General features: G+C 43.8%; 2 protein-coding genes across 3 annotated transcripts in view; one reads left to right on the top strand and one right to left on the bottom strand.

Moving 5' to 3' along the window:
- LOC147026771 (mitochondrial import inner membrane translocase subunit Tim23-like) overlaps positions 1–7,178 on the bottom strand; it is a 37,697-nt gene extending 30,519 nt beyond the window's left edge. Inside the window, exons 1-3 of the mRNA XM_085882576.1 lie at positions 7,008–7,178; positions 6,615–6,673; positions 1,770–1,863 (exon numbers count right to left, since the gene is read on the bottom strand). Of these exons, the coding sequence (XP_085738702.1) occupies positions 1,770–1,863; positions 6,615–6,673; positions 7,008–7,113 (259 nt within the window). The 5' untranslated portion in view covers positions 7,114–7,178. The remainder of the gene's footprint in view (positions 1–1,769; positions 1,864–6,614; positions 6,674–7,007) is intronic.
- A 299-nt stretch (positions 7,179–7,477) lies between these two features.
- LOC147026770 (uncharacterized) lies at positions 7,478–19,184 on the top strand. Of its 2 annotated transcripts, XM_085882573.1 has the most exons (3): positions 7,478–9,167; positions 12,510–12,688; positions 17,428–19,184. In XM_085882573.1, exon 1 carries the CDS (start codon positions 8,126–8,128, stop codon positions 8,909–8,911), a length of 786 nt encoding a protein of 261 aa, XP_085738699.1. In that variant the 5' UTR covers positions 7,478–8,125; the 3' UTR covers positions 8,912–9,167; positions 12,510–12,688; positions 17,428–19,184. The 2 variants fall into 2 exon arrangements, with proteins under 2 accessions (XP_085738699.1, XP_085738700.1); XM_085882574.1 differs by lacking the exon at positions 12,510–12,688.
- The last annotated feature ends 8,635 nt before the right edge of the window (positions 19,185–27,819 follow it).

Below are 27,819 nucleotides of genomic sequence, written 5' to 3'. Positions count from 1 at the left end.
GCGGTTGGTCCAAAATAAAGATAGTAAAAGAAAAACGGCTATCCTAAAGAGTCGCAGCTCGCATAAATGACATGTATTCCCACTAGACAACGGGTTTGGGCCTAACTACACATGCACTTACCGAGATACCTCACCTAAGGGACCTGAATGGTGGTTTGCGAATCTGGTAACCACAACAATATATTAGTATGTAAGGCTCATAATGGAGCTGCCACTCACACACACATGGACATACTGACAAGCCAAACACAGCCACTGAGCTTGGGGAGAAGTGCCATCACGTTGTGGTAAACTCTGGGTACCAGTGACGTCACAACAATGGCGCCGCTTTTCCCACCAAATTCAGCAGGGCATTTCCTAAGGAGGAATTCCCTCCTCTCAATGGATCCCAACCTGTGGGGATTTTCCGTGCTCTTAACCTTTTAAATGCTGAGCGTCAAGCAAGGAAGCAGCACATACCATTTTTAAATCTTTGGGAAGACTCGACGGGAGTTTGAACCAACGACCTCCCAGACTTGGAGTGGACGCTCCAACCATTACACCACCGAGTCGAGTTAGTCGACTGCTCGTCGACTAAATCTACATTAATCTGACAAAAATGCTCTCATGTGTGAACAAATTTCTGTAACTGCATTCTTCACTTTTTCATGAAATGAAAGTCCTGGTAACCCTCTGGGTACATCTTTCATAAGCATCATTTCATCATTATCGATAATTAACCTCCGCCATCGAAGATGGATGGAGGTTACTGTTTTCACCCGTGTGTTTGTTTGTGAACAGTATTACAGAAAAAAAACTCCTGGACGGATTTCGACGAAACTTGGTGGGGCATTAGGTATGGTCCAAGGATCATGCCATTAGATTTTGGAATTGGTCCAAAAAAATAAAATAAAAAAAAAAACAGAAAATTTTGCAACTTTTTTTTCCAAAAAAATTTCGATTTTATTTGAAAAATATTTGAATTTTTTTTTTTTGCATTTCTACATGTTTTAAGTGATTTCCAACCCCCCCCCCAAAAAAAAAAAATTTGTTAAAGGAAAAAGAAAAAAAAAGAAATTTTGCAACTTTTTTTTTCAAAAATATTTCGATTTTTTTTTTTGGCATTTCTACGTGCGCGTCCATCTAGTTTAGTTTATTCAATCGTGGTTCAGTAGAGTCTGATCCGTTTTGACCTACAATGAATAGGATATCAGGTTCACTTAAGTGACCCAGCAGTATTGGCGGCGGAGGTTTTGCAATCTACCGAGTGCTCCCCCTCTAGTTCTCCTCTGTTGGTCTGCCTTTTGTTTGTGTGCGCGTGCATTCGATTGTTAGTTTTGGAGCATAATGGATCTAAGAATTCCCTCTTTAAAATGGAAATGCTCCATTATTGTGACATTAAGCTCCTCCCCCACCACACCCCATAGCACTCCAAGAATCATTCTTTGTCCTGTCTCAGACTAGTTATTCACAGAAGAGTGACAAATCTGGAACTACAATTTTTACCAGTGCAAATAGCACAACCACGATGACGACGACACCACAGGCAAAAACTTGGCATATCAGTTCCGATTCTAGTCTTTCCTCATGCATCCCAATGCACACAAGCTGCAAAAATTTCGTTTGAAAAGTGTTGCCTCTTGGTGCTGAATCTTACTTCAATGGAACAGACTTTTAGTTTTGCTGAAGAGATTGCAAAGCACTTTCATTGTGCTGATCTATCCTTTGCTGTGAATACTTGAAAATAGCGAGCAGCAATCCAAACGACGTGTGCGCGAAGCATGTTATACCAGTAAGGCAGGAGCTGCCGATAGTGAAGAAAGCCAGCTCAAAACGTCCTCGCTGTTTATTTGCTCCTGTGGGTAGGATGAACTCTTCTATATCCTGTCCAACATAAAAGGAAAGATTACTTTGCATTATTCAAGCATGCAATGAAAAAAAAGTCAGTTTCAAACCCATTGCAATATCCTGGATACTGCATGTACCCAGCTACCATTGCAATCAAAGCTGCTCTTTATGCTAACGTTGGGGGAAGGAGAAAAGGAGAAATTAGTCAAACAAGTTGGCTGCAAAAGAGTTGTACAAACTTTCAGTGAGCACAAAACAAAACAAATACATATATTAGAGCAGGCTAGAGAATACGAAAACAATGTCTTTGACGCCAAATAATATGCTGTAATATATATATATATATATATATATATATATATATATATATATATATATATATATATATATATATATATATATATATATATATATATATTTTTTTTTTTTCAGTGATCAGTATGTACCATATTCATTACAGACTGTCGGTGCTGCCAATACAGTTTAATGTCACTGGTTATGCTGTGTGGTTTGCCATTGCCTTCTCAGTCAACCAGGACAGGGAGGACTGCCAATAACTCACCTACTCTTCACGATGGACTACTACTCTCAGCGGACGCATCCGTGATATATCTCGGATGCGTCCGCTGAGTAGTCGTAGCCGTTCATTTTCCCTGGGGTGTTCGTAGTATACAGATGGCCTCTGTTTTATTTCATCCTCAGGGATATGCAATTGGCAAGTTCCTTATCCATGGCAGTTTTTATCTGAACCACGTGTTAAGACCTCTTCAAATTTCATCTCGTAATTGCCACATTCTCAAGCTTCTCCCTCCCAAAGTAAGTTTATTTACTCAAATTAAAGACTCCATGTCACGATGGACATTGTGGGATTTTTAACGGCTACCAACTAATGCCAGACAGGATGCCCGGTTTAACGTCCATCCGAGGGATGGCACACACCAATTCCTCGACCCATATGGGAAACACCTACAAGATGAAAGTTTATAGCTGGGGCGGGATTCAAACCCAGGTTTGACACACCAATCTGCTCTAATTGCATTCACGGAAATACGCCTCATGTCTGCGTGTGTAATATGCAGCAAGATTTTTTTTTTTTAAGTTGTGGCATGAGGATGTACCATATTCTTCAGACTGTCGGTGCTGCCGATACCGTTCAACGTCTCCGGTTTAAATGCTGAGTGGTTTACCATTGCCTTCTCAGTCAATCAGGGCAGGGAGTGCCGTCGATACATATACACGTACGTCTCTTACCACCCCACTCTGAACTCAGCCTTCTAACCTATCTTGTTGTACTCAATTTCTGCATTAAACACACTCATTTAACAGCCATTTAGTTTTATCCGTACACTGAAAACAGTTGATTACCTTGTGTTTATAGGTGCAATTAAACAAAATTAATCAATCATCGATGAGGTTTTGAGTCGCCAGACAAAAATTGCTAAAGGACGATCCTCAATTCAGCAGATAATCAAGAAACATACGCCATCTTCCGGTCATACTGCACTTTGGTAAAATCCTACCATTACTCCTAGAAGCAGATAGTTTATATTTTAACTCCTTCCCAGTCCCACAGACCACCCTCAAAGGAAAGTGCAACTAAAATTGAAAATAACCACATTCAACATCCATATCTTTTATACCGAAGGTTTCTGGGGGGTGCACACGGTCCACCATGAACCTCCTTCTGATGAAACTCCCAAAATCCAGACTCACTGCTCACCTCTACTCATTTGCTTCTCTTTTCACTCACCTGAAGAACTAATGTACGAAGTCTGTTCAATCACATTCTTCCCTCCAGGGCTTCACAATGGTCGTTCACCTTCTCAGGCCACCCTCCATTTGTACTCCTGATATTTTGTTGACCCATTAATCATCCACAAGCACAACTCTTCCTTTGCAGGTTGTGTTTTCTCCCTTTTGATCCTTTACTGCTCAGTGTGCTGCTTTCCTCACAACTATATATTTGTTGTGGAAATGACCCCTAGTTGTTAGCACTTAGTATAGTCAAGTTATATTTTCAGTATGTCTCAGTACAAGTGTGACGTAATTAATTGCGATATTAGACATGTCACTTTTGTCATCCATCGACATAGTCTCCCCCTCCTAGCGTCCGTGTAAAAATCCTGAACCTTTTCACATCATAACCTTCACCACCGAAGGTGGAAGGAGGATTAGATGTGTTTTCACCAGTCTGTCTTGTTTGTCTGTTTGTGTACAGGATATCTCAAAAAGTTGTGAACGGATTCGGATGAAATTTTGTGGGCAAGTTGGCTGTGTTACAAGGACAAACCGATTCGATTTTGGTGAAGATCCGATTCTGGATGCTACAATTTCAAGTGATTCGACCAAAAACGATAAAAATACACAATATCTCAAAACGTCATGGACGGATACGGACAAAACTTGGTGGACATGTTACGTGTGTGACAAGGTCAAATCAATGCGTTTTGGTGAAGATCTGGATCCGGATCCGAGAATTATTTAATTTTTAAAGTGATTCTTCACCATTGAGAGATAGGGCCAAAAACGATATATAGCATGATATTTCAAAAAATGTATTGGGCCTGATATGTTTTCGTGCATCAGGCATTGCGTGGCAGAGGTATGCGCTCCACCGAGTGCCCTTCTAGTTTTTAATGTACTTACCACTGTAAATCTGTCTTTTATGTCCTTTATGGGATTTCCTTCGGCATTGAGGCGCAAGCAGGGTAGGAGAACTATATAGGCACCTTTAACCGCAAACCGAGCCATCGGAACCGACGAGGTGGAGGCTCACAGAGTCGCCCCACCCTGCAGACAAAGCTAGTGTCCATTCATAAGAGAGGGGAGGGGCTTGGCACACCATCAATGTCATGTTATTCCAAGGGGATAAAAGGGCAAAGCGAAAACGGAAGAGGAAGAGACGCCCTGAACCAGAAAGTGAGAAGCCACGCTCCTGTGCCATTCCGTCCCTGGATAAAGCGATGCCCTGCCGGTTCCCGAGCCATGCCCTCGCTTCTCCTCTAGCCAAGCACAGAATTCAGCACCGGCACAAGTGACAGTTCTCTGCCGGAGTGACCAGCACTGCAATTATCCTACCAAACTCTGCCGGGTTTGTCCCAGCCATCTCTTCTGTCTTCTGGATTCCAAATTATCAATCTCGCATCGTGTGCCTGTCGGCATAGTTTATTTAAGGATCGCCGTTTCATCATTGGCATCGTGGGCACGTATTCGGTAATTTGGTTTAAGGGGTTTCTTCATTATTTATCAATTGCTTCTTGTGCTTCCCACCCAGTTCTTACAATTAAATATATCTGGTCACGGGGTGAATTTGTCATCGTGGTCACTCATTTGGTGATTAAGAAAGCCCGTTGAGGGTTGAAAGAGCTGCGGCTATTAAACGCCGCACACCCAGACAGTGTCCACATCTGCGGCTGCTCGGCCTAGGACGAGACATGTCGTGCTAATTGGCGTAGTGTGTGGCTGGCTCAGAGACCCCAACTAGTAGGGTATAGTGACTGTTGGACGTAATCCAGCTGGGAGTTTTCAAACCGGTTGACTGTTGCGTTCGACTTACCGGATTAATTCTAGGGTAACTGGAGTGAAGTGAATAGTGCGACCACAACAATATTATACAATATTGAGGCTCATGGAATAGCTTGAACACAGAGCAGATCAAGAAAGGCACTCGGTAGAGTGCATACCTCCGCCAGGCTGAACAGTTTACGTTTTGTATCAAACTTATTTCATCAATAAGGAACGCAATGAATGCTCCAAAAAAAAAAAACAAAAAAAAAAAAACACCACTTTCACCTTTTCCTTCCAGACTTTTTAAATTCGCAATGTTTTCACACCATGGTCAAGGTCGTGCTTCGGGGTTAGACAATACAATTGCACAAAACTTGTTTTTATCGTGTTCTTCAATGAAAATAATCCATGTAAAACTGAATCACCCTCATGTTTGTATTCAACCAAACTACACAATCTCTTTTACTGCCTAAAAGCTAATGACGTTGAAAAACTCAGAGCATTGAAAACTGAGGTGGCCTTAGGCTGGGGTACTCAATGGCGGTACCCTTCCCCCCCCCCCTTATCATGGAAGAGTGAGGTGACAGAGGGCAAGGAGGAAACTTCCTGACAGCATGGCAGTGGGACAACAGTTAGATAAAACAAGCAAGGGAATGAATAAACAGAGAAAGTGGGCAGGAATGGAGGTGAGAAAACACAGTAACCTGCAGGTTATAGGAATAGGTTATGTGGGGTTAATGGGTCAGGTCAGGGTGACATGAAATGGTGGTGCAACACCTACTTGAAGCCCTGGAGGGCAAACAGCAACTGAACCTCTTCCACAAGGCAGTTCCACAAACGAGTGAAAAAGAGAGACTAAAGGGTTGAGGTATGCAGTCTGCCTAGATTTTGAGGGTTCAACCAGGAACGGGTTATTGAATGAAAAAAAAAAAGTACATCCTGGAGTTGTTGGGAAGGGTCAGGCAGAGGGCTGAGAAAGCAAAGCTTCATGAAGAAGCATCATTTCAAAGTATGACCCGGAAGAGGAACGAGCGTGACCCCCACCAAGCTTAACACGTGCTCGAGGAAAACCAGTAACTCGATAACCGGTGGAAAGTCTGTTCGATATCCACTGACCAACGTCACAGAGTAATATCCACGGCACTCGATTGCTCCAATATCTGGTCATCACAACTGTACAACCCACACCGAAGGTCACACCCGAATCCATTCGATTTGGAGATAAATCTGGAGATAGATTTGGAGATTCTCCGTTAAGTGATAAATCAGCACAAACTCACTTGAGTTAGATATCGTGGGTCGATGCTCAGATATGGTGATAGCTGGCTCATCCCTGGCACTGCGCGACACACACACATACACACACACACACACACACACACACACACACACACACACACACACACACACACACACACACACACACACACACACACACACACACACACACACACACACACACACACACACACGATTTTTTTTTTTAAACATCATTCTCAAGAGGAACAGAGCTGAAAATGTTTCATTCATACACTCGATATAGAAATGAAGACTTTTTTTCATGTTAATGGTTGTCAGGTGAAGCAAACATACCAGTCAACCCGCGATATGTGAGGCCGAAAAATGAAGGTTAAATCTGACTGAGACATGCCCAATCACAACCACAAACTCACGAGGGACATTCATCGACGACGCAGGCCCCAAGTAGTCAGTCGGTGGTGGTGGTTGCATGGAACCGCTGAGGAGGTTAAATCCGCGGTTTTTTGAGTTATTATCCATTCCAAGACCGGATAACCAACCGGTCCAGCTTCCCCCCAACGAGACTTCAATCAGATGACGTTTAACTTTAAACAAGAGGGAATAAAAACATCTCATTTTCGTGTAAGTTTTTCATACATTTTCTCTAAAACCGCAACACACGTCAGAAATTGTCTTTCAATTCTGGTTTGTAAATCGGAAAAAATAAAATCGAGCATTAGGAAAAAAAACAAACAACAACAACAACAAATATGTATAAACGCATAACAACACTTAAAAACAACCTATTTGTCCTTTATCATTATTAATTGGTTGAAAATAATACTTTAGTCAAGAGAAAGTATTAAAAAGCGTTATGGATAGAAATATAGGCAATAATATGAACTTGAACAAAAGCGGAAGCCGGAAGTGAAGGCTTTTTTTTTTCGTCAATTTCTTCGGCCCTTGAATATTATTCAAACAATTTTCAAAATGTGTACGTCAATCAAGAACATGAAACATCAAATAAATAGCACCGTTGATCAGTGTCATAAATAAGGAAATCGCAAGTTTCATGCTGACGTCTTATAAACGACGTGACGTAAAAAAATAAACAGATTTCTCAGGTGCACAGGATGCACGGTGTCGATTGAGCCAAAAAGTACCCTCGACTCTCCAAATCGTTGTTAAAATTTATAAAATTAATGGTATTTTTACAATATGAAGTCCCTCGTCGGCGAAGTGTGTATGTGCGTGGCGTATATAGAGCCTCGCGGCTCTGAAAACGTCTTCAAAACGAAAAGAAGAGGAAGATTAATGAGAAGAAGAAGAAGAAGAACATTAATGAGATGATGAAGAAGAATATTAATGAGTAAAAGAAGAAGAAGATGAATTAGAAGAAGAAGAGATGAATATGAAGAAGAGAATAATGTGAGGAAGAAGAAGAATATGAAGATGAAGAAGATGAAGATTACTTAGAGGAAGATGAAGAAGATTAAAGAGAAGAAGAAGAAGAAGACGAATATGAAGTCGAAGAATAGTGTGAGAAAAGAAGATGAATATGGAGATGAAGAAGAAGAAGATGAAGCTTAATGAGAGGAAGATGAAGAAGATTAATGAGAAGAAGAAGAAGAAGAAGAAGATGAAGATTAATGAGAGGAAAATGAAGAAGATTAATGAGAAGAAGAAGAAGAAGAAGAAGAAGAAGATGAAGATTAATGAGAGGAAAATGAAGAAGATTAATGAGAAGAAGAAGAAGAAGAAGAAGAAGAAGAAGATGAAGATTAATGAGAGGAAAATGAAGAAGATTAATGAGAAGAAGAAGAAGAAGAAGATGAAGATTAATGAGAGGAAAATGAAGAAGATTAATGAGAAGAAGAAGAAGAAGAAGAAGAAGAAGAAGATGAAGATTAATGAGAGGAAAATGAAGAAGATTAATGAGAAGAAGAAGAAGAAGAAGATGAAGCTTAATGAGAGGAAGATGAAGAAGATTAATGAGAAGAAGAAGAAGAAGAAGAAGAAGAAGATGAAGAAGATGAAGATTAATGAGAGGAAAATGAAGAAGATTAATGAGAAGAAGAAGAAGAAGATGAAGATTAATGAGAGGAAAATGAAGAAGATTAATGAGAAGAAGAAGAAGAAGAAGAAGAAGAAGAAGAGGAAGAAGAAGAAGAAGAAGAAGATGGAGATGAAGAAGAAGATGAAGATTATTGAGAGGAAGATGAAGAAGATTGATGAGAAGAAGAAGAAGAAGAAGATTAATGTGAGGAAGAAGAAGATGAATATGAAGAAGAAGAAGAAGAGGAGGAGGAAGAGGAGGAGGAGGAGGAGAATTTGCTGAGCATTTGTTTGATGGACTGTGAACACATTTATGCATAGTTGACTGGTTGTGCATGTGAAACACCACGTGTCAATTTTATAGCTGGGTCGAATCTTCCTGATTTTACTTCAACAGTTTAGAATACACGACATGGGATATGTAGGTGACATGGAGTTACTTGAATTTGTACAGAGAAGGTGGACCAAGAAAAGATCTAGATTGAGTAACTCGCCTCATGCCCAACACCAAGCTCCATTAAACTGATTCTCCGTGAAAGGTAGGCCATTATGAGCACACTTCTTTAAATATTGGTTGATTTTTTTTCTTCACCTTTTCCTCACAAAGTCTTCTGATTTGTTTGTTTTATCTTATAGTAAATCAAGTTATCTATATATAGGGGTTGGAGTGACTTCCTCACCACGTCGTGTCACACAAAAAACACGAGTACAATTCCGAATGTCTCAATTGGTCTGGGTTTGCCCGTGCTGTGGCCTGGCAGGTGCAGGCTTCAAGTTTTTCAACTCTAGTCAATCTGTAGTCAACTCTATGTACATAGTTGCTCGGATGAAAGTCACGATTAAACTGACTTGGTGGCACAAGCTGTCCTGGCAACTTGAGAGTTATGCCAACAAGCTCAAATGAGCTTAGATCCTTTTCCTCTTAATGATGACGTCATAAAAGCGAATATGACGTCATTGTGATGTATCACGTTTGCGATAAATTATCCGTGCTAATGCCAGGCTTGATTCCCGCAAACAAAATTCAAACAGCTTGCTCAGTTTCGGAGATAATGGTACAGGCGATTTCCATTAGCGGCGATATTATGACGTCAACTTTTTTTATAGGAAGAATTTCAAAAATCAGAGATGGTTACTGCCTGCGCGTGGGCTTTCTGCATATACATGGCAAGTTTCACGAAGATCCGATGAAAACTCTGGGTTGTGAAACAAAAATGTCAAAAAATAGGAATGACGTCATAAAAATTGGTATGACGTCAAAGTGATGTATCGTATGTACGGCAATTCATCTCTGCTAATATCCTGTTCGATTCCCGCAAACAGAATTCAAAAAGCTTGCCTAGTTTCGGAGATAATTTTTGAGGCGATTTCCATTAGCGGAGATATTTTGACGTCATAACTTTTTTTTCTCAGAGGAATTTTCAAAATCGGAGATGGTTACTGTCTGCGCAGGGTATTTTTACATATATATATATATATATATATATATATATATATATATATATATATATATATATATATATATATATATATATATATATATATATATATATATATATATATATATACCAAATTTCAGGATGTTTCGATGAAAACTGTAGGCTGTGAAACAAAAAAGTCCACAAGAAGAAGATGAAGAACAACAACGTGAGTAAGACTTAGAAATCCTCCACGAGGATCTAAAAACTAACTCAGCAGCACAGCACCCAAGGTTGGACTTAACCGCAGTTCAGATACCTAGCAAGACGACAGGAAGAATCTCTGTCCATCTTGCATTTGCATGGGCTTTCAGAGATGCTTTCAACTGTCGATGGAATCGTTCCACGAGCCCATTAGGTGACGGGTGATAAACTTTGGTTCAGCTTGTAAAAGTGCTGATTCAAACTGACCACCTCAGTCTGTGGTTACATTTGAGGGTGCACCAAACACAGCTGCCCAATGTGGGATGAATGCTTGGGCTACTGTCTCTGCTGTCTGGTCATGGATGGGTATTGCGACCGGCCAACGAGTAAAACGATCAATGCATGTGAGCAGGTATGTATTGCCGCCTGATGGAGGTAGAGGTCCAACTAGATCAATGTGAACGTGGTCGAATCTGGCATGCGGTGTAGAAAACATGCCAAGGGGAGATGTGATGTGTCGATGACTTTTGGATCTCTGACATGCTGTGCAGGTTCTTGACCAGTCTCTGACATCATGTCATGATTCACTCCCTGCCAAACAAAATACCGAGTCACTAAATGTTGAGTGGCTCTGGTGCCAGGGTGAGACAAATTGTGTAGAGCTTCAAAGACTGCACATCTGCAGGCTGGGGATGTTATCCTACCCTCTGAAGTAGGGAGTGGTATTTCTTTGAACTTGAGTGACATTGAATATATTTGCAGCCTCTGTAGCTCCCCATAATGCTGTTGGGCTTCAACTATGGTCGTGAAATTGATGATGTTGGATGCATTCAGAGCATTTACGTCAACTCGGGAGAGTGCATCTGTTGCAGAGTTGTTTTTGCCACTGATGTGCGTCGTCTATTGTGTAATGGGAGTTGAAATCAAGATGTCATATTTCTATTGGAGAGTGACGATCGGGTCCTGATTTGAGAGCATAGGTCAATGGCTTGTGGTCTGTATAGATAGAGAATGTCCTCCTTTGTAGCATATGCCGAAAGTGTTTGACACCCAGGTAGACTGACAGAAGTTCTCTCCCAAACGTGCCTTATCTGGTTTCTGCAGGTTGAAAATGCTTTGAGAAAATGGAGAGTGGTTGCCAGACATCTACATTTTGCTGCAAAACTCCTCCAACTACCACATCCGAGGCATCAACTGGGAGGCAAAGTCAGCCTTGAGATGAACAAAAAGTGTGGCCTCAGCTAACCACACCTTCTTCACCTCTTTGAACGAAGACGATTCTTTTTCATCGAGGGTGATAGGTTCATTTTTCTTATTCTTGTGACATAGTATGTCCATCAACGGCTGAGATTTGGATGGAAGGCCTGTAAAAATTTACAAGGCCAAGAAACTCCCTCAATTTGTGCAGTGATGTAGGTGCAGGAAAGACTTGTATGGTGTTGACTTTCTACTCTTGTGGGCCGATACCGTGTTTGTCTACAATGTAGCCGAGGAAGGTGAATGATGGTACTGCAAACTGGCACTTACTGGGATTGATGAGAATGCCATACTTAGCAAGGTGCTCAAAAAGTAATTGGATGAGTGCCTCTTGTTCTTCCTCCATGAGGCTTCCTACTAACAGATCATCAAGGTAAGCGTGGACAAAAGGGAGACCATGGATGACATCATCGATCAACCTCTAAAACGTGTGCGCAGCATTACGCAAGCCGAATGGCATGCAAACAAACTCGTAGAGCCCAAAAGGTGTTGTGATGGCTGTTTTGTGTGCTACAAGTCGCTCTACTGGTATCTAGTGATAGGCAATGATGAGGTCTATCTTGGAGAAAACACGTGCACCTTCGCGGGAGGATGAACAATCCTGCAAATGGGGAATTCGATAGCAATCAGGAATGGTGCGTTTGTTAAGTGCACGGTATACACAACATGGCCGCCAGTCACCCAGTGACGTCTTCGGTACCAAATGCAACGACAAAGACCAGTTGCTGTCAGATTGTCGTGTGATGCGAGTTCAAGCATGTGCGTGAACTCTGATTTGGCTCAATATTCAGACAATCTGGGGCAAGGCACCATGGTCGTGCTGCAACTGGAGGTCCATAAGTTACTATGTGGTGAGTGGTCGAGTGATTGATCTCACAATCCCTGTATACTGGACAAGCAATCTCTGGGTATTCACGAGGGAGGGTGCGAATGTGAAGGAGGATGTAGCCTTCATGAACATTGGGCTGATGAAGGGTGTATGATTGATGATTCCCACCACAGTAAGGTTGGCTGTGGTGTCGATGAGCTGGCGATGTTTGACATCCACTAGCAGGCCAAACTGGCAAAGAAAATCAGCCACGATGATTGCTTTAGACATCTCAGCAACAACGAATACCCATCGAAATATTCATCGCAGTCCAAGATCCAGCGTTAAAGATCTCTCCCGCATGTGGTGTTGGGTGAGTGATTCACAGCCTGCATCTGGATTGATGTAGGCTTGCCTTTGCTTTTGTAAAAAGATGCTAAAATATTGTTGTGGTTCTCGGAACCGCATGCATACAACAGATAGGTGTCCCAAGACAGTTATTCCATAAATATACGTGTAAATAGTCCCCTTCTTTTTGTTTAGCGAGACAACAAGGGAGTGCGTTGCGATGATCTAATAGCTAGGGTTGCTTAAATCATTTTCTCTTTCATTTCATCCCCACTCTTCTTCTTTTCTGATTATTCCTGAGCTAAATCAGCCACGTGCGCCTTCACTGTAAGGTGGGGAAACTGCAGCGCTGCGGTGAGGGATCCGCTGCACCGAGATTCTCGTTCCCGGGCGAGCCCGAAACCCGGCATGTGCGGCGAGTGACGTGCACTTGTTGGTGCTGGACTATCAATTCGAGCTTCCAATGGTCTGGGGAGAATTGCCGATTGCATTAAAAAGGCATGCAAACAAATACCTCTTAAGAGGCTGCACAAATGGTGTTTTTCACGGCACAGGAAACACGGCCAGCACGACGCCCACGCTGCACAAAACACATACAGAGGCTAATAAAGCCGGCTCCACGCCATATTGGGCAGGATATGAGTGTGTGGGTAAAAGCGGATTGTTCCTTTTTAACCCCAATATCCGACACATATTGGTGTTCGCCCAGCACACACGCTAGAGGAGTCGTGTGAATGCGAGCACTGGCCACGTGGGTAATGGCAGAACCGCGCGCACTGTTTGGAATGTGCTCAAAAGCTGACACGTACGCCGCTCGTGAAGCGTACATGGATTTATCCATGGCGATGTACCTTCGGTCCTTGCTGGCAGCAGTGGATTCTCCAGGGATGGTGGATGTCTTCTCTTCTCTATGGCCAGCAAAGCTGTGATCGAGCCGGGGAATGTATAGTGCGGCCACGTTGGCATGCGTGGAACGAGCGCGTTTATCAATGCTGGTCGGACGCCCGAGCGGGCATGCGGGATCCTCGACCGGTCGCCCGGGGGTTTTTGCATGATGATTCGCGTGCCAATTTTGATGTGGGCGATTCAGGTCATCTCCTGGAGTCGGAGCGCAATATTGCCGCTGTTTGGGATGGCCTTGCTGGAAACAAAGTGAGGCGGTTTCCGGCCCAAGCTGGCGGGCCACATGAGGGGTCGGGGCCAATCGGAGCGCCCAATTCGGGAAATGACATTTGGATTCGGCATCTCCCCCTCCCCCTGAGCTGCAGGCCCTATAAAGCTTGGGCAATCCCTCTTACTAATACTCTGTGTTTCCTGTTCTCGTCTCCGCCCACACCTCGCCTCGTCGACCCGCCTCCTGCTCCTCGACTCCGGCTCCTCGTCTCCGTCCACACCACGTCGATTCCATCCACCTGATCCCACCTAAGACTCCACCCTCGCCCTCTGCACTCTGCCCCTTCTCCACTCAAGTTCCTCCTTCACGAACACAGTCTCCACACGTGCGACTTGGGCCAGAGACAACGCGACCACTGTCGGTTACCGCACCACGGAGCATCCCCCCCGAAATGTATTGGTGGCATGTCGTGCTATCTGGCGCACAGGTACTGAGATCATGGTCTCAACCACCCCCCCCCCTCCCCGGTTGCAAAACTCCCTCTTAATCGGGTTCTGTGTGTGTGTGTGTGTGTGTGTGTGTGTGTGTGTGTGTGTGTGTGTGTGTGTGTGTGTGTGTGTGTGTGTGTGTGTGTGTGTTTTGGCGCCTGTCTGCTTAGGTAAGACTGTAGAAGATTGTTATTGTTATTGTTATTTTTTCCGAGTTAAGTCTGCTCTGTGTCCCCTTTTGTAAGTTGCCTGTTTATTGTCGCACCACACGCTTCTTTCTATCCCTGCACAACACACCCCAATAAATCTTCACTGTGCCACATAGCTTTCCTCGCCTACTTGTAAATAAATAATTATCATTAGGAATGTTCCCTGCTCGTTTTTGTCTTTTCTTCCATTGATCCAGCATGGTCCAAATCCAAGTTTAGCCAGCACTTTATTCCCAACGATCCGTTCCTTTTATCCGGTACGTCCTTGGCAGTGTCGCTCGGCTGCATCCGATCCGGTAAAGTGATCCGGTTCAGACAAGGCGTACCGAGGGCGTGTTTCCCCGGTAATTAAACCATGTGATTAATTAAACCACGTGAGAAGAGACTTCCATGATCTTAGTGGCGAGGTCCGCCAGTTGTTTGATGTCGACAGCCTGTTTAGTCGAGGCCAAGATCAGTTGGATGCTGGTGAGAATTCTCTGGAGAAACAGCTGCTTTAAGATGGTATTCTCCCACGTATTGTCCCCAATCAGCTGTCTCATGCTTCACAAAAGCTGAGGGGGTTTTCTTTCACCAAACTTTTCAGAAATGAGTCGTTTGTGTCGTCTCTTTTGGTCTGAAGCCGAGGTATGCCTGATGACCTCAGCCTTGAGTTTGGTATAATGTTCCGAGGCTGGTGGAGCAATTAAGAGGTCCCTCACTTCTTGCACTATTTCTGGCTGGAGATGTCCAACAAGATAGGCAAAGAATTTATCCTCAGTGGTGACATGCCTGGATAGGAACTACGCTTAAACTTATAAAAACCACAATGTGTGATCAGTTGGCCAGAAGGGAGAGAGTTTTAAACGAATGGCCACCACTGCTGACGGAGGTACCTCAGCAGATGCATCTTGGTGGACGTCGTCATCGGATGCAGCTTCGACAGACATGATACCAAGTAATCGCATCATGGTCACCAATATAGAAAATTGAGTTATCCAATTCTACTCGCCTGAAAAGGTTGATGACTTCGGCCAGTCTGAGCGGTGTCCCATAAGCTCATCGCCTTAGAATCAAAAGGTTATTTCTGACAATTGAACCTTTGTTCGTTAGAACATTTTAATTCTATGGTGATGAGCAGTTGAGCTTGAATATTGGTGAATGCTGTCACAAGTTCAACAAGAAGAAAGAAATGGTGTATCACCAGTGGGCAAATTTGGCATTGCGTCCACAAAATAATATGACCTACTCGGTGACTCAGGTGTCGGAAATGGCTAGTGCTCATGAGAATAAGCTGCTCACCAAAAGAGGTTCGATGTTCGTAGTCCTGCGGTTGAAAGGAGCAAAAACTCATTGAAGATCGAGCTGTGATCTTCATCTGAAGAACATGGTACAAAGTTGCGGGTGCAGAGATCAAGGTGCTGCTGGAGGATAGGGCCACAAACATGGTTTAAATCCAGTGAACTACAGTGAACTTTAGTTTAACTCCAGTGAAACTCAAGTCCGCAAATCATTTCCACGATGGTAAAAAGCGAGCCACCAGGCAGCATCGTCACACTTGGTTAAAGCCTTCCTCTCTGCTCGTCCCTCAAGGGGAAGTGTTGGGGGGTCCCAGAGTCCGATAGTATTGTGGGGAAAAATGATTGGTTGGAGACCAGATTTTGTTAAAAACCACGCCTACACGACTGCCATTCATTGGACGAGTAAATGGAACAAAGTTCATGATCTAAAAGTACTAACAAATTGGCACCAATGGAAAGTACACCACAGTCTCTACTCATTAGTATTGGAGGCCATCGCTTTAGGATATTCCAGACTTATTGTACTTGTGAAGCTGGATTGAGATATTTTGATGTAAGAATCTTTCAGACATGGAACTCTTTGCCATCTAATACTGTGGAAGCCAATACTCTTGTTGCTGTTAACAAGTTGTTTGCTGAATCCCTCGGTTCTGTTAAATATGAATATTTATATTATTGACATTGTCTGTTATGTATTCCTTTTGTATGTACTTTCTTCTCTTATCTCATTTAAACAAATTGTATTATGTGTTCTTGTATGATCTGCAACACATTTTCCAGCCCTTGCTGGCGTGTTAGCCACTGTGGGGTTCTTTTTTAGCAACCCAACGAGAAATAAACTAGAAATAACAACCACCGTCTTTGCCACAACATATTCTACTGGAAAGGTGCCCTCGATATAAGTATGTAATGTTCACCTCACCATTTATTTTAAACAAGAGAAATCTTCCATTTATTTAGAAGGCAAATTATATTATCAAAGTTGCCACAAGTGCACAAGTTTAATCGAACATTCGAGGAAATCTCTTTATTACGTACACACAGGGGAGAGAGAGGGTTGGGAGCTTCGTTCTAGATTCCTTAAATACTCGGAGTAACGTCATGGCGCGTCCCAAAAAATTTTGGTCACGTGGGTCATGGGTGCCATTTTGTTTCCATTAGGAGTTCATTGAATGAGCACACAATAGCTCATCATTCTTTTTAAAATGACATGATGCTGTGTCATTGCATGTACCAATCGATCAGAGAAAGGTTTCAAAATGTACAGATTCCCAGCAGATGCCAGAAGGAAAAAAAAAATTGGGAAAATATAGTTATTCGTCTGAGATGGTGTTATGGATTAGTGAATCCTATATAATAATTGAAGATGTTAATTATGATAGTTTCTGTGTAAAAGGCAACTTGAATTCAATAATTGTTGTAGGCATTGGGTGAAAGGGTACGTGTGCAGACAGCTGAATGTGTCAGTAGCATCTCAGCACTGTGATGGAGTGTCAACATAACAATAAGGATGACTTTTGTTGAGGTTACAATGTTTGAGTAACATGACAGCGACACTCCTACATTGGAGGGAGAGAGACTGGATGAAAGATTTGTGATGGAAAACGATGCTCGGAACCAATGGTCAAGCTTTGGTCAATCTTGGAATTCAGACTGTCTGTCACCCTGTTTAGGGGTTGACCTTGCGTCGTTACAATATAAGGTGAAGCGATGAGCATTGAAGAGAAGCGGAGGACTTCAGAAGTGAACCACAGATCCAGCTCCAGCAGAGTGCGGGGACTTTGGAGCAGCTGAGTGCAGTCAAGTTCGTTTTGCCAGAGCGAGCTATGCATGGCAGAGATGGGTTGCGATGGCTCGAGAGCCTTGCACCTTCGGGCACACGATGACCACAGACCCGATTGTAACCCATTGCACCTTCACAGGTGTGGAGGTTCTTCCTGCCAGCAGATCGCTTGAGTTCACGAGGGACCAACGCAACACTATGGGTGCCATCCACATTGACAATCCACACTGACAACTTCTCTGGATATCTCACATCAATGTCAGCCCTCCTCCTTCCTTAGCATGCACGACACAGTCGGGGCACAGCGTGATCCCTTACTGCGAAGAAAATTCACCCACGAGGGCTCGCTAACCACACACGGCTGGCCAGTCACAAACTGCACATCCAGAGCCTTCATAATTGTGTCGACAGTGCAAGATAAAGACTGATTCATGGCACGTATCGCAAAAAAAAGGTTGTATTAAAAATGTGAGTGTAATGTTGCCTTTCTAAGAGTTGCGGGAGTATTTGAAACTGCATTGAATATATGTGTGTAACTTTGAGTACGTTTTAAAAAGCATTGAACGTAACTTGTATTCCTGTGGGGGAATTTTACAGTTAATGAGGGCTGATGATGAATCATTGTGATGAAATTCTTATGGAATGATATTAGTGCTTGAACCATAGACAGTAGGAATACATAAATAGTATTTTAAATCTTCTGTTTTATGTCGTGCGCTGGTGTCACCTGGTTGTCAATTTATGTTATCGTTATTGATTTAACTGTCTGCCATGCTCCCCTCTGGGTACTCCCTTCTCTTTTCCCCACCTGTGGAATAAACTTCCACATTCTCTTCAATATGTCACTCTTCCCTATAGGTTTTCAAGACACCTGTTCACCAACATCTCAGGTCATCCCCAATCCAAAACAATGATCTTTTCTACCCTTGTTAATCACCTCCCCCCCTTTTTTCCCAACCCCAATCCTCACTCTTTCTAAAGTTCAAGTTGTTCCTTCTTTGGAGTTTCCATCTGTATCCATCCTGCCAACCCCATGCATCCTTTCCTGCCCCTCTTTCCTCTCCACACTCATTATTTGTCCAAGTCTCCCTCTATTTTGTCCTTCAACTTTGCCGTTGGTGTTCCCTCCACACCTCCTCTCTCTCATTCTACTCTTCTTTTTGTCCTGCTGCCTCCTGATCTGTTCAGTGTTCGAGCTCTTCCACGAGCCTTGACTCGAAAAAAAAATAAAAACGACAATGGATGAAATTAACAGAACGTTCGTTAATCAAGGTGTGCTCACTGCCGTGGGAAGCGAGAAACTGGTTGAAGGACTTTCTTCATTGTTGATCTTTTTCTCAGATGGAGGGTTAACTCTCAAAACGTTGAGACCACATGTTGAATATTCAACCATTAAGATATATTTCAATTTGATATGAGTTAAAATACATCGAAATGACTCATGAAGATTATTCTTCAAAAGGGTTCGGCATGGCGGTCATTTTGGCAATTGTGTGCGACAGAGTGTATTCTTCTCCTATTGTTTATTTTTCTCTTACGCACGCTTGCTCAAAGCTGTGTCGCCTGGGTTCGAATCCCGACCCAGCGATAAACTATCATCCCGGTGTTTCACAGGCATGGTGATTCATCAATGTGTGTGCCCTCTCTCGGATGGATTACACTTCTTACCGGGTTACAGTACTCCTGGTGTTGGCTTCATGGTTAGTGGATTACACTGTTCCTGGTGTTGGCTTGGGATCCTCGGATCCTGAGTTTTAAATCTCCCTGGCTGTTGAATTAATACCAGGTCGGGTTGACTCTGACTATCATTGTAACATGGGCTTCCCTTGAGGTATGCGACTCGAACTGCAGCTGCCACCCTGTTTACCCACTGTGGAACTGGATCTCTTCGAGGGGGTCACACATTGCCCAGAGTGTCAAAGAACGTGCGAACTGGACAAACGAGCACCCCTCCTTCAGCCAGATCTGTCGATAAGCCCAAACCCGTAGTCCAAACCCCACAACCACCTTTATTTAATTTCAGCATACGTTTGACAACCAAAATAGGATAAGCCCCAGAATCTCTCAACCCAAGCCGAATCCCAAAATTCACACCACAGAATCAAATCCAGCAGCAGCTCCGACTGCCCAAAACGTCCCCATCCCCCATAGAGTTACATTTCAATCACTAGAGGACATAGTTCGATTAAATCATGGCCAGATTAGAAAGCTTGTCTGCCATCATCGTTCCAGGCAAAATTGCTTATGAAGTAATAACATTAACTCAAACACCCAAAGATGCCGGAAAGCTGCGCTTGCTTCGGTTGTACCAACCGTGCTTACTTCGGTTGTACCATGTGGAACACCACTGCAGTACTGTGACAACAATATCCCAAGCACTCTACACACTCGTCTGGCCTGTACGGTAGGGTGGCAAGAAGGAAGCCATTACTCAAAAAGCCCACCTTGAATCCTGTTTGAGGTATGCAAAAAAACATTCTGAAGATTCTAAAGCCATGTGGCAAAAAGTTTTGTGGTCTGACGAAACCGTGGTGGAACTTTTTGGCCTAAATGCAAAACGTTATGTTTGGCACAAACCCAACACAGCACATCACCCAAAGAACACCATCCCTACTTTGAAGCATGGTGGTTGCAGCATCATGATATAAGGATGTTTCTCATCAGCAAGGACTGGGGCACTTGTCAAGATAGAAGGGAAAATTGATGGAGAAAAATTCAGCAAAATCAGAGAGGAAAACCTGCTGCCCTCTACAAGAAAGCTGAAATTGGGATGGTAGTTCACCTTTCAGCATGACAACGACCTGAAGCACACAGCCAAAGCTACACTGGAGTGGCTAAGGAACAATGTCCTTGAGTGGCCCAGTCAGAGCCTCGACCTAAATCCAATCGAAAATCTGTGGCATGACTTGAAGATTTCTGTCCATCAATACTCCCCACACAACTTGACTGAGCTTGAACAGTTTTGTACAGAAGAATGGGCAAATATTGCCTAATCAAGGTCTGCAAAGTTGGTAGAGACATATCCCAACAGACTGCTGTAATTGCTGTCAAAGGTGCTTCCACCAAGTATTAACTCAGGGGTGTGAACACTTATCCAACCACAATATTCTAGTTTTGTGTTTTTAATTAATTTTCTGAAATTTGTACAATTTATTTTTCACTTGGAAGTTGTGGGTTACGATGTGAATAAAGGTGGAAAAAGTCTGATTTAATGGAATTTAATTCCAGGCGATAAGGCAACAAAAGGTGAAAATTTTGAAAGGGTGTGTAGACTTTCCATCAGCACTGTATCTCCTGCTCTTCCTCTAAATAATCACTTTAAAAATTAAAACACTCCCATATCCGGATCCAGATTCTGATCTTCACCCAAATCGAATCAATTCATCCTTGTCACACACCCAACATCTCCTCCAAATTTCGTCCGAATCCGTCTATAACTTTTGGAGATATCGTGCTCACGACAGACAGACAGATGGACAGAGAGTTGTGAAAATATAGCCTTTATCCACCTTTGATGGCAGGAGTAATAAAAAATCAAGGAAAGTATAACTACCCAAATTGTTCTCCTTTTAAAATACCGAGCTTTAGAATACCCTCTTCCTCAATGTTATTAAATATGCTTATGCGTACCAGAGACTAATTCAGGGTTCAGGAAATCGTGTTGTATATGAAGGTGTTGTCATTGAGTTATGGTATATTAATTATCTTTTATGTTTCCGAAAAAAAAATGAGGGGTTGCAGTGGAAGTTCGAACCCCATGGACCCCACTCCAGATCCACCGTTTATCACTAGATTTTTTAATGAAAGAGAAACTGTTTCTGCAACAAAAGCATCTGCAGCAGCTCTGTGGATTTTGTTTTTGAAAACTCACAAGATAGCTGGGCAGGGGCGATCCATCCCATCCAAACGTGGATAATGGCTTCCTGCTGGCACTTTAACACCTTGAAGCTTCACATAAACAGCCATGACATCGATAGCATCACCAGTGTAACAACAACACAGATGGAAGGGAAGGAGGGGGTGGAAGGGGTGGAATTGGGAAGGAGGGGGGTTCGAGCATTTGTTTCACTGTCACGAGTGGAGTGAGAGTCTCAAATCGAATTGAGTTGAGGTTGAAGAAACCCCAAGCTGAAGATCTCTCTCTTCCTCTCTCCTGATGTCTGGATGGTCGTTGAATCAGGCAGTCGTAAGCTGAAGGAAATCTTCAGGAATCTCTCACCCTCCTTTCGTTCCAATGTCGACTCGTTTTCAGGCCTCACCATTTTTACAAACTTCACTCCGACCACACTAAATGCAATTCAAAGGCGGTATTGTTCATTCACTAAATATATAATTGATGGATCAGTTTTTCATTTCAGAAATGAACAAAAGTGTTTTAGTTTTATTTTAATCAGCTGATCAAACTATTGTTTTATGTCCATACAGGATGCCAATGGCGTTTTCATATTTGTAAGGGAAAACATGTCTTTTCAGACATATCATTGACCATTACCCCAAATTGGAGGTATGCAGCTGTTGAATTGATTTTTTTTTCAGGTTTATATTAATGGAAACACAAGTGTATCTTAGCATGCCAGCTTGCTTGGTTTTTCAAACTTGCTGGACAATCTTTGTGGAAGCTCACTAATCTTTAACTAGATTCGGTGGTGCTCTGTTTCAAACGTCGACTCTGAGACTGGGGGGGGGGGGGGGGGTGCATTGGTTCAAACCCTGGCCAAGTCATTTTAAAATGGTTCGAATGTCTACTCTGAGACTGGGAGGTCGTTGGTTCAAACTCCAGCGAAGTCATTTTTAAAATGGTCCGTGCTGCTTCCTTGTCTGACGCTCAGCATTTAAAAAGGATAGATCATGGACGAACAACCATATGCTAGCAATACGAGTGCAAGCATTGAGGGGTGTAATGACCTCCTGTGTTAAAGATCCTATTAGGGAATATTTATTATCCTATTAGAACTTTCTTTAACATGTACAAAATACCATGTTGAACCCAAAGACTTAACAAATGCAGGAAATGGAGTAAATTCTTAAAGAACAGGTCATATGACCACATTTTTTTTTAGAAGGAGGGGATGTGGGTGAGTTGGGTTTGGGATAATATGGAGACAATTAAGTTTTCCTTATTCAAACCTGCCCTGGGCTACAGAAGCTTTCTCTGTCATAGTCTTATAACTTATAGTCTTTAAGGTTAAACTCGTAACACACTTTACCCAAGAGGTAAGGATGCATCTAAAACTACAGTTTCATTACAAACCCCTGTTAAGTGAACTGGGCGATCCCACATCCAGGGCCAAATTGAGTTAATAACAAAGTAATCGGTCAAGGTAAGTTAGTATAGCCTTGGTGTTAATGGCATTTCTGATGAAAATGGTTGAAGTTGATCTTGGATCAGAATTCATAATGGGAACTTGCACTTGCGATCCTTTATTTATTAAACATGCGATGTGGTGTGCTTTATTTCTCAGGCACTCATATTGAGCCTTTGCTTTGACCTTGGTCTTGAATTGAACATTCTCTATGGTTCCAATTTGCTCTGTGTAAGAGTGGCTATAAGTTGATTTTGAGAAGTGCATCATAGTATAGCATAGTTATTTAAATTCAACATCTTGTTTGTCAGACAAACACTTCTAAGCTGCTAGTCTGCGTTCAATTCCCAACCTGACTCTGATCTGTCAAATTGGTATTTTGTAGACCAGGCCACAAAGTGCACCCTCTTCTGGTTGGAGGTTAAGCCAGGTGTCACATCTGCTAGATTAGTTTGTGGACGTTAAAGATCCCATGGTGTCTTTTGCAAAGAAGAGGCCATTGCGTGCCAGCCTCCTGAACAAATTCCATATTCCTGCCCCAAACAGCTCCAGTCAAACACTAGCCCTGGTCAGCCGGTTCATGGAAGAGTTGATCCAAAACCTTTCCCTGGCCGACCCCACAATATGGAGAAGTTGAGCCAAAACCTTTCCCTGGCTGACCCCACAAGGTGGAAGAGTTGAGCCAAAACCTTTCCCCTTTTTCTTTTTTTCTGGAATTTCTATTCATTTGAAATCAAATACACATTATTGTCTAACTACCACTCCTTCATCAATGAAATATTTTACACATCAAGTATCATAATGATATCAGTCATCGCATTGTCCACTGCGCTGCGAGGCATTGGGGCACCCAAGATTGAACATATTGTTGCGAATTCGCGCACGCCGGCGTGCGGACGGCCACGTAACTCGGATCGCGGCACGTCGCCCACCGGACGGACAATTCAGTCGTGACCCTCCGGGAACTATCGCCCGGAGCCAGTCATGGGTGGGCCTTTCGACCTCACCACAATCGTGCCAATCGGCCACCCGCGTAGGATAGGGTTGTTCGCCAAACTCGACCTACCTAAGTACCCATGCGGATGGTAAACCGGGCGATCGTACCTCGCTGCAGGTCGACTCCGGACACGAGCCGCTTGGGCAGCCCGTTCCGTACTATCGGGATAACCGAGCGGTATTATCGTCGACCTCGACGGTTAAGATTATTTACCGGGCGTTTTGCACCCACTACGAACCCTTTACGTGAAGCAGGATGGAGAGTCAATTAAAAGGAAGGAGACGAAGCGAAATGGGAAAATAGTTCACACAATGCACATTTATTTCCAGGCACACGGAAAGCACGTATATACAGCCATACAGTCAAAATGCACATAAAGCAACCAAAACAATAAAAGCAACAACGACGCAGAGTTAATACCGACTACGCGCACATACGGCAACACTTATACAGCTTTACTTCGCAGACGGCGCCAACACACATTTACACAAAAGCAAAGGAAAGAAGCCACCCTCATAGACAAGGAGGCAGACAGGCCCGTAGGCCAAATATGCGCGGGACCTAGAGGAGCGCCCAGGTCCGCGAGACCGGGGGGGTCCTACCCGCGTCCTCGTGACGCGTTGGCGGGCGAGCCGCAAATGTGGCAGCGCGGCTGTGCCCCGACTCCATGCTCCTTGGCGGGTTTCGTTGGCACGACGTTTGGGGTGGGGTGGGAGTGGGGCCCCCTTTTGCACGATCTCAGTGCGGGGGGAAGGGAGATTGTTGATGCCCTGGGGGAGGGGAGTGGCTGGCTGGCTTGGGTCCCGCGACGAGACGAGCGATCCCCCACACCGTAACCTCGTCGCCAACCGCCGTCCTTCTCGCCTCGGACCCGAGCTCCCTTGCCTGCAGTTCCACCGCGCGCACTCGCCTCAACTTCACCAACGCAACGCAACGCGTCCCCAACAGCTACTTCTCGACGACCCTCTCCAGGCAACTCCAGAACTCAACTCTTCCCGCAACTCTTCTCAGTTCCGCACTCTCCTCACCCGACCGACTTGACTCTGCCACTCTTTTTGCCTTGCGCTCGCCTTTTTATAGGCGGGCAGGAGCAGCCAATATGCAAATTTTAGGATCAGAACGCGATTGGAGGCGGGGCCACGCCGCCCCCCCCCCGGTCAGCCATTGGTCGGGAAAAAATGGGCGTGAACCTCTCCTGATCCTAAAATTTGCATATACGAACTTCACATACACACGCTTGGAGGCGGGGCCAAGCCACCCCGCGCTTGCTAATTGGACAGAGGAGAAGTGGGTGTGTAGCGTTTTTGATCCGAATTTTCCCCTCGGAAAGGCCGCCTTCGCGCTCGCGGCTGGCGCGCTCGGCACCAAACGCCGAACGGGCCCGAGACAGCCCGACATTCAGTGTTCACAGGTGGTGCGGTAATGGCCGTAGAAGGAGAGAGGTGAAGGTGGTGGCGGGTTTTCGGTGGTGGTTCGATGGTTATGATGCCGTTTGGGAATGGCGGTGATGCGATGATGTGGGAGCGTAGATGGTGGCGGTGGCGTGATTGTTGTGTGATGGCGGTTGAGACGTGGTTGGTTCAAAATAAAGATAAAACAGAAAAAATGGCTAACTCAAAGCGTCGCAGCCTGGATGAATCACATAAATTCCCTCTATACAATGGGTTTGGGCTAACTACACATGTACTTAGAGATATCTCACCTACGGGCCCTTTATGGTGTAATGCGAATTTCCACAGCCGTAACAATATCATAGCTGAGAGTTTTAACCTGATCAGATTGTTAATCAAAATAAGTATACTCATACGTACTCGTATATTCCCTCAATACATCAAAATCCCTTGGTTATCTATTCTATTGCAGGCCTGTGCCACTCTGCCCCTCTAAGAGGACATTTAAGATTGGAACACACATGGCCATCTGCACCTCCCCATGGAGGCTATTCCGAAGTTAAAATGTTGCATATCCTGAGCTTTGTACCTTTTGGACAAAACCTTGAAATGGCTTTACTTTTGTGTTCTCCTGCGTGGTTCTCAGGTTTCCCCAGTATACATATTGCTAAGTTTCATTGTCTGGGTGCTGCAGGAAACCTTTTGGCGACCTATAGCTTGAGCCTCTTTAACCACCTGTCTGGGACGTTGACCGTCCAGCATAAACCTGAAGCATCCCCACATGATGTTACCTACTGTGCATATACAATGGCATCACGTGGGGGATTTGCTTCTTATTCCAAATGTAAGAGTTCTGACGGATTACGGGAGAACTTCGTTGAAACGGTGCTGGTCGAGCACTCTCCCAAAGGAGGGCACTCAACCATGGCTTGCAATTGGCATTACTTATCGTACAGCCAAGCCTGGTGTTGGCTTAGCGGTTCGGGGTGGCTGGCTTAAGATCTCCTTGGGTCTTGAGTTTGAGCCCCTGTCCTTCCTTTCAATAACACCAGGTGGGGTGATGCAGCCTGTCATCCACTTGAGGTTGGCAAAACGAGTACCAGATTATTGGGAACAGCAGGCACTGTATCTAGCAATCTGCAATCTACATCTAGCAAAAAACAGAGGCACAGTTGCATGAACTTGGATTTTGGATGTGAACTTGGATAAAGAACATCATACCTGTGCTACAGCAATACCAGTTACCTTCACCCATCCCACACGTGAGTGACCGTACCTTCAAATTCACGTCCAAAGCATCTTCAGCAAACGACGTAGCCAGCACAGGGCAACGCTGCTACAGTATCTGATGAAGTATATTGACCAGCATATGGTCTCCCTGGATTCTATAGGAGCACGCAAAGAGCCATCATTATTACATAACCGAGATGTACAATTAGTGGCATCACTTGTATTTAATTAAAGTGTACGGTGAAGTCTGACAGACTATAGATCGAGCCAGGTGTTCTCGGCTTCCCCTCCCAAACGTTCTTTGTCTGTAGGACGTTGGAACCCATGGTTTACGCACCAGCTGTCCTCACAGTAATTGGTGCTTTTGCAGCTTTGTGATGAGGCTGTTATTATTTATTTATTATCCCCATCTGCACCTTCCCTTGGGGTTTGTCCTATCAAAGCAACGTCTCTTCTCCCGTTTATGTGGATATGGTGATTGAGGAAAAAAAAATTTTTTCCCCCCTTTTCACCTGTGCAATCAAAGGTGATGTTTTCACTCCTGTCTGTCTGTCTGTCTGTCTGTCTGTCTGTCTGTCTGTCTGTCTGTCTGTGAGCATGATATCTCAAACAGTTGTGGACGGATTTGGATGAAACTTGGCGGACAGGTTGGGTGTGTAACAAGGACGAATTGATTCGATTTTTGTGAAGATCCGAATCCAGCCTATCAGTGGGATCGAAAACGTAAACTGTTCAGCCTGGCGGACTGAACATGCGCTCTACCGTCCGAGTTGTCCATGCTCCTCCCGAACATTGAGTGTATACATGTCCGAGAGGAGCATGATGTCCGGACCGAGTCTGCGTTCGAGGTGAGGCTGTACGTGAAAAGGAGATTATTACACAAATTTTCAAAACACGTGACTGTGTGTGTGTGTGTGTGTGTGTGTGTGTGTGAGAGAGAGAGAGAGAGAGAGAGAGAGAGAGAGAGAGAGAGAGAGAGAGAGAGAGAGAGAGAGAGAGAGAGAGAGAGAGAGAGAGAGAGAGAGAGAGAGAGAGAGAGAGAGATATATATATATATATATATATATATATATATATATATATATATATATATATATATATATATATATATATATATATATATATATATATATCCGATGGATGTTAAGCTGGCTGTATCTTCTGCTGGTATTAGTTATCTCCGGCACCCTAAACAAATTACAAATTCATGCGCAAAACGACCTTGAACAGTCAAACCAGAACGTCAGGCCTGGCCAGGTGCTCCGTGAAAGATTTAATTGGGAAAAAAACTTTCCCAGCTCGGTCAACCGCACCACAAGAAAGTGGGGATTATAATAATAATTGCGGCAGGTTAAGGAAAT

This window comes from Eptatretus burgeri, chromosome 5, assembly GCF_056783735.1.
Source record: "Eptatretus burgeri isolate ZD-2024b chromosome 5, Ebu_testis_v1, whole genome shotgun sequence".
Taxonomy (NCBI): domain Eukaryota; kingdom Metazoa; phylum Chordata; class Myxini; order Myxiniformes; family Myxinidae; genus Eptatretus; species Eptatretus burgeri.
Note: the sequence above shows the minus strand (reverse complement) of the source record. Positions and strands in the feature narration are given on the sequence as shown.

Coding starts and splice junctions, on each gene's coding strand:
- LOC147026770 (XM_085882574.1), top strand. CDS start 8,126: ATGAATATGGAGATGAAGAAGAAGAAGATGAAGCTTAATGAGAGGAAG.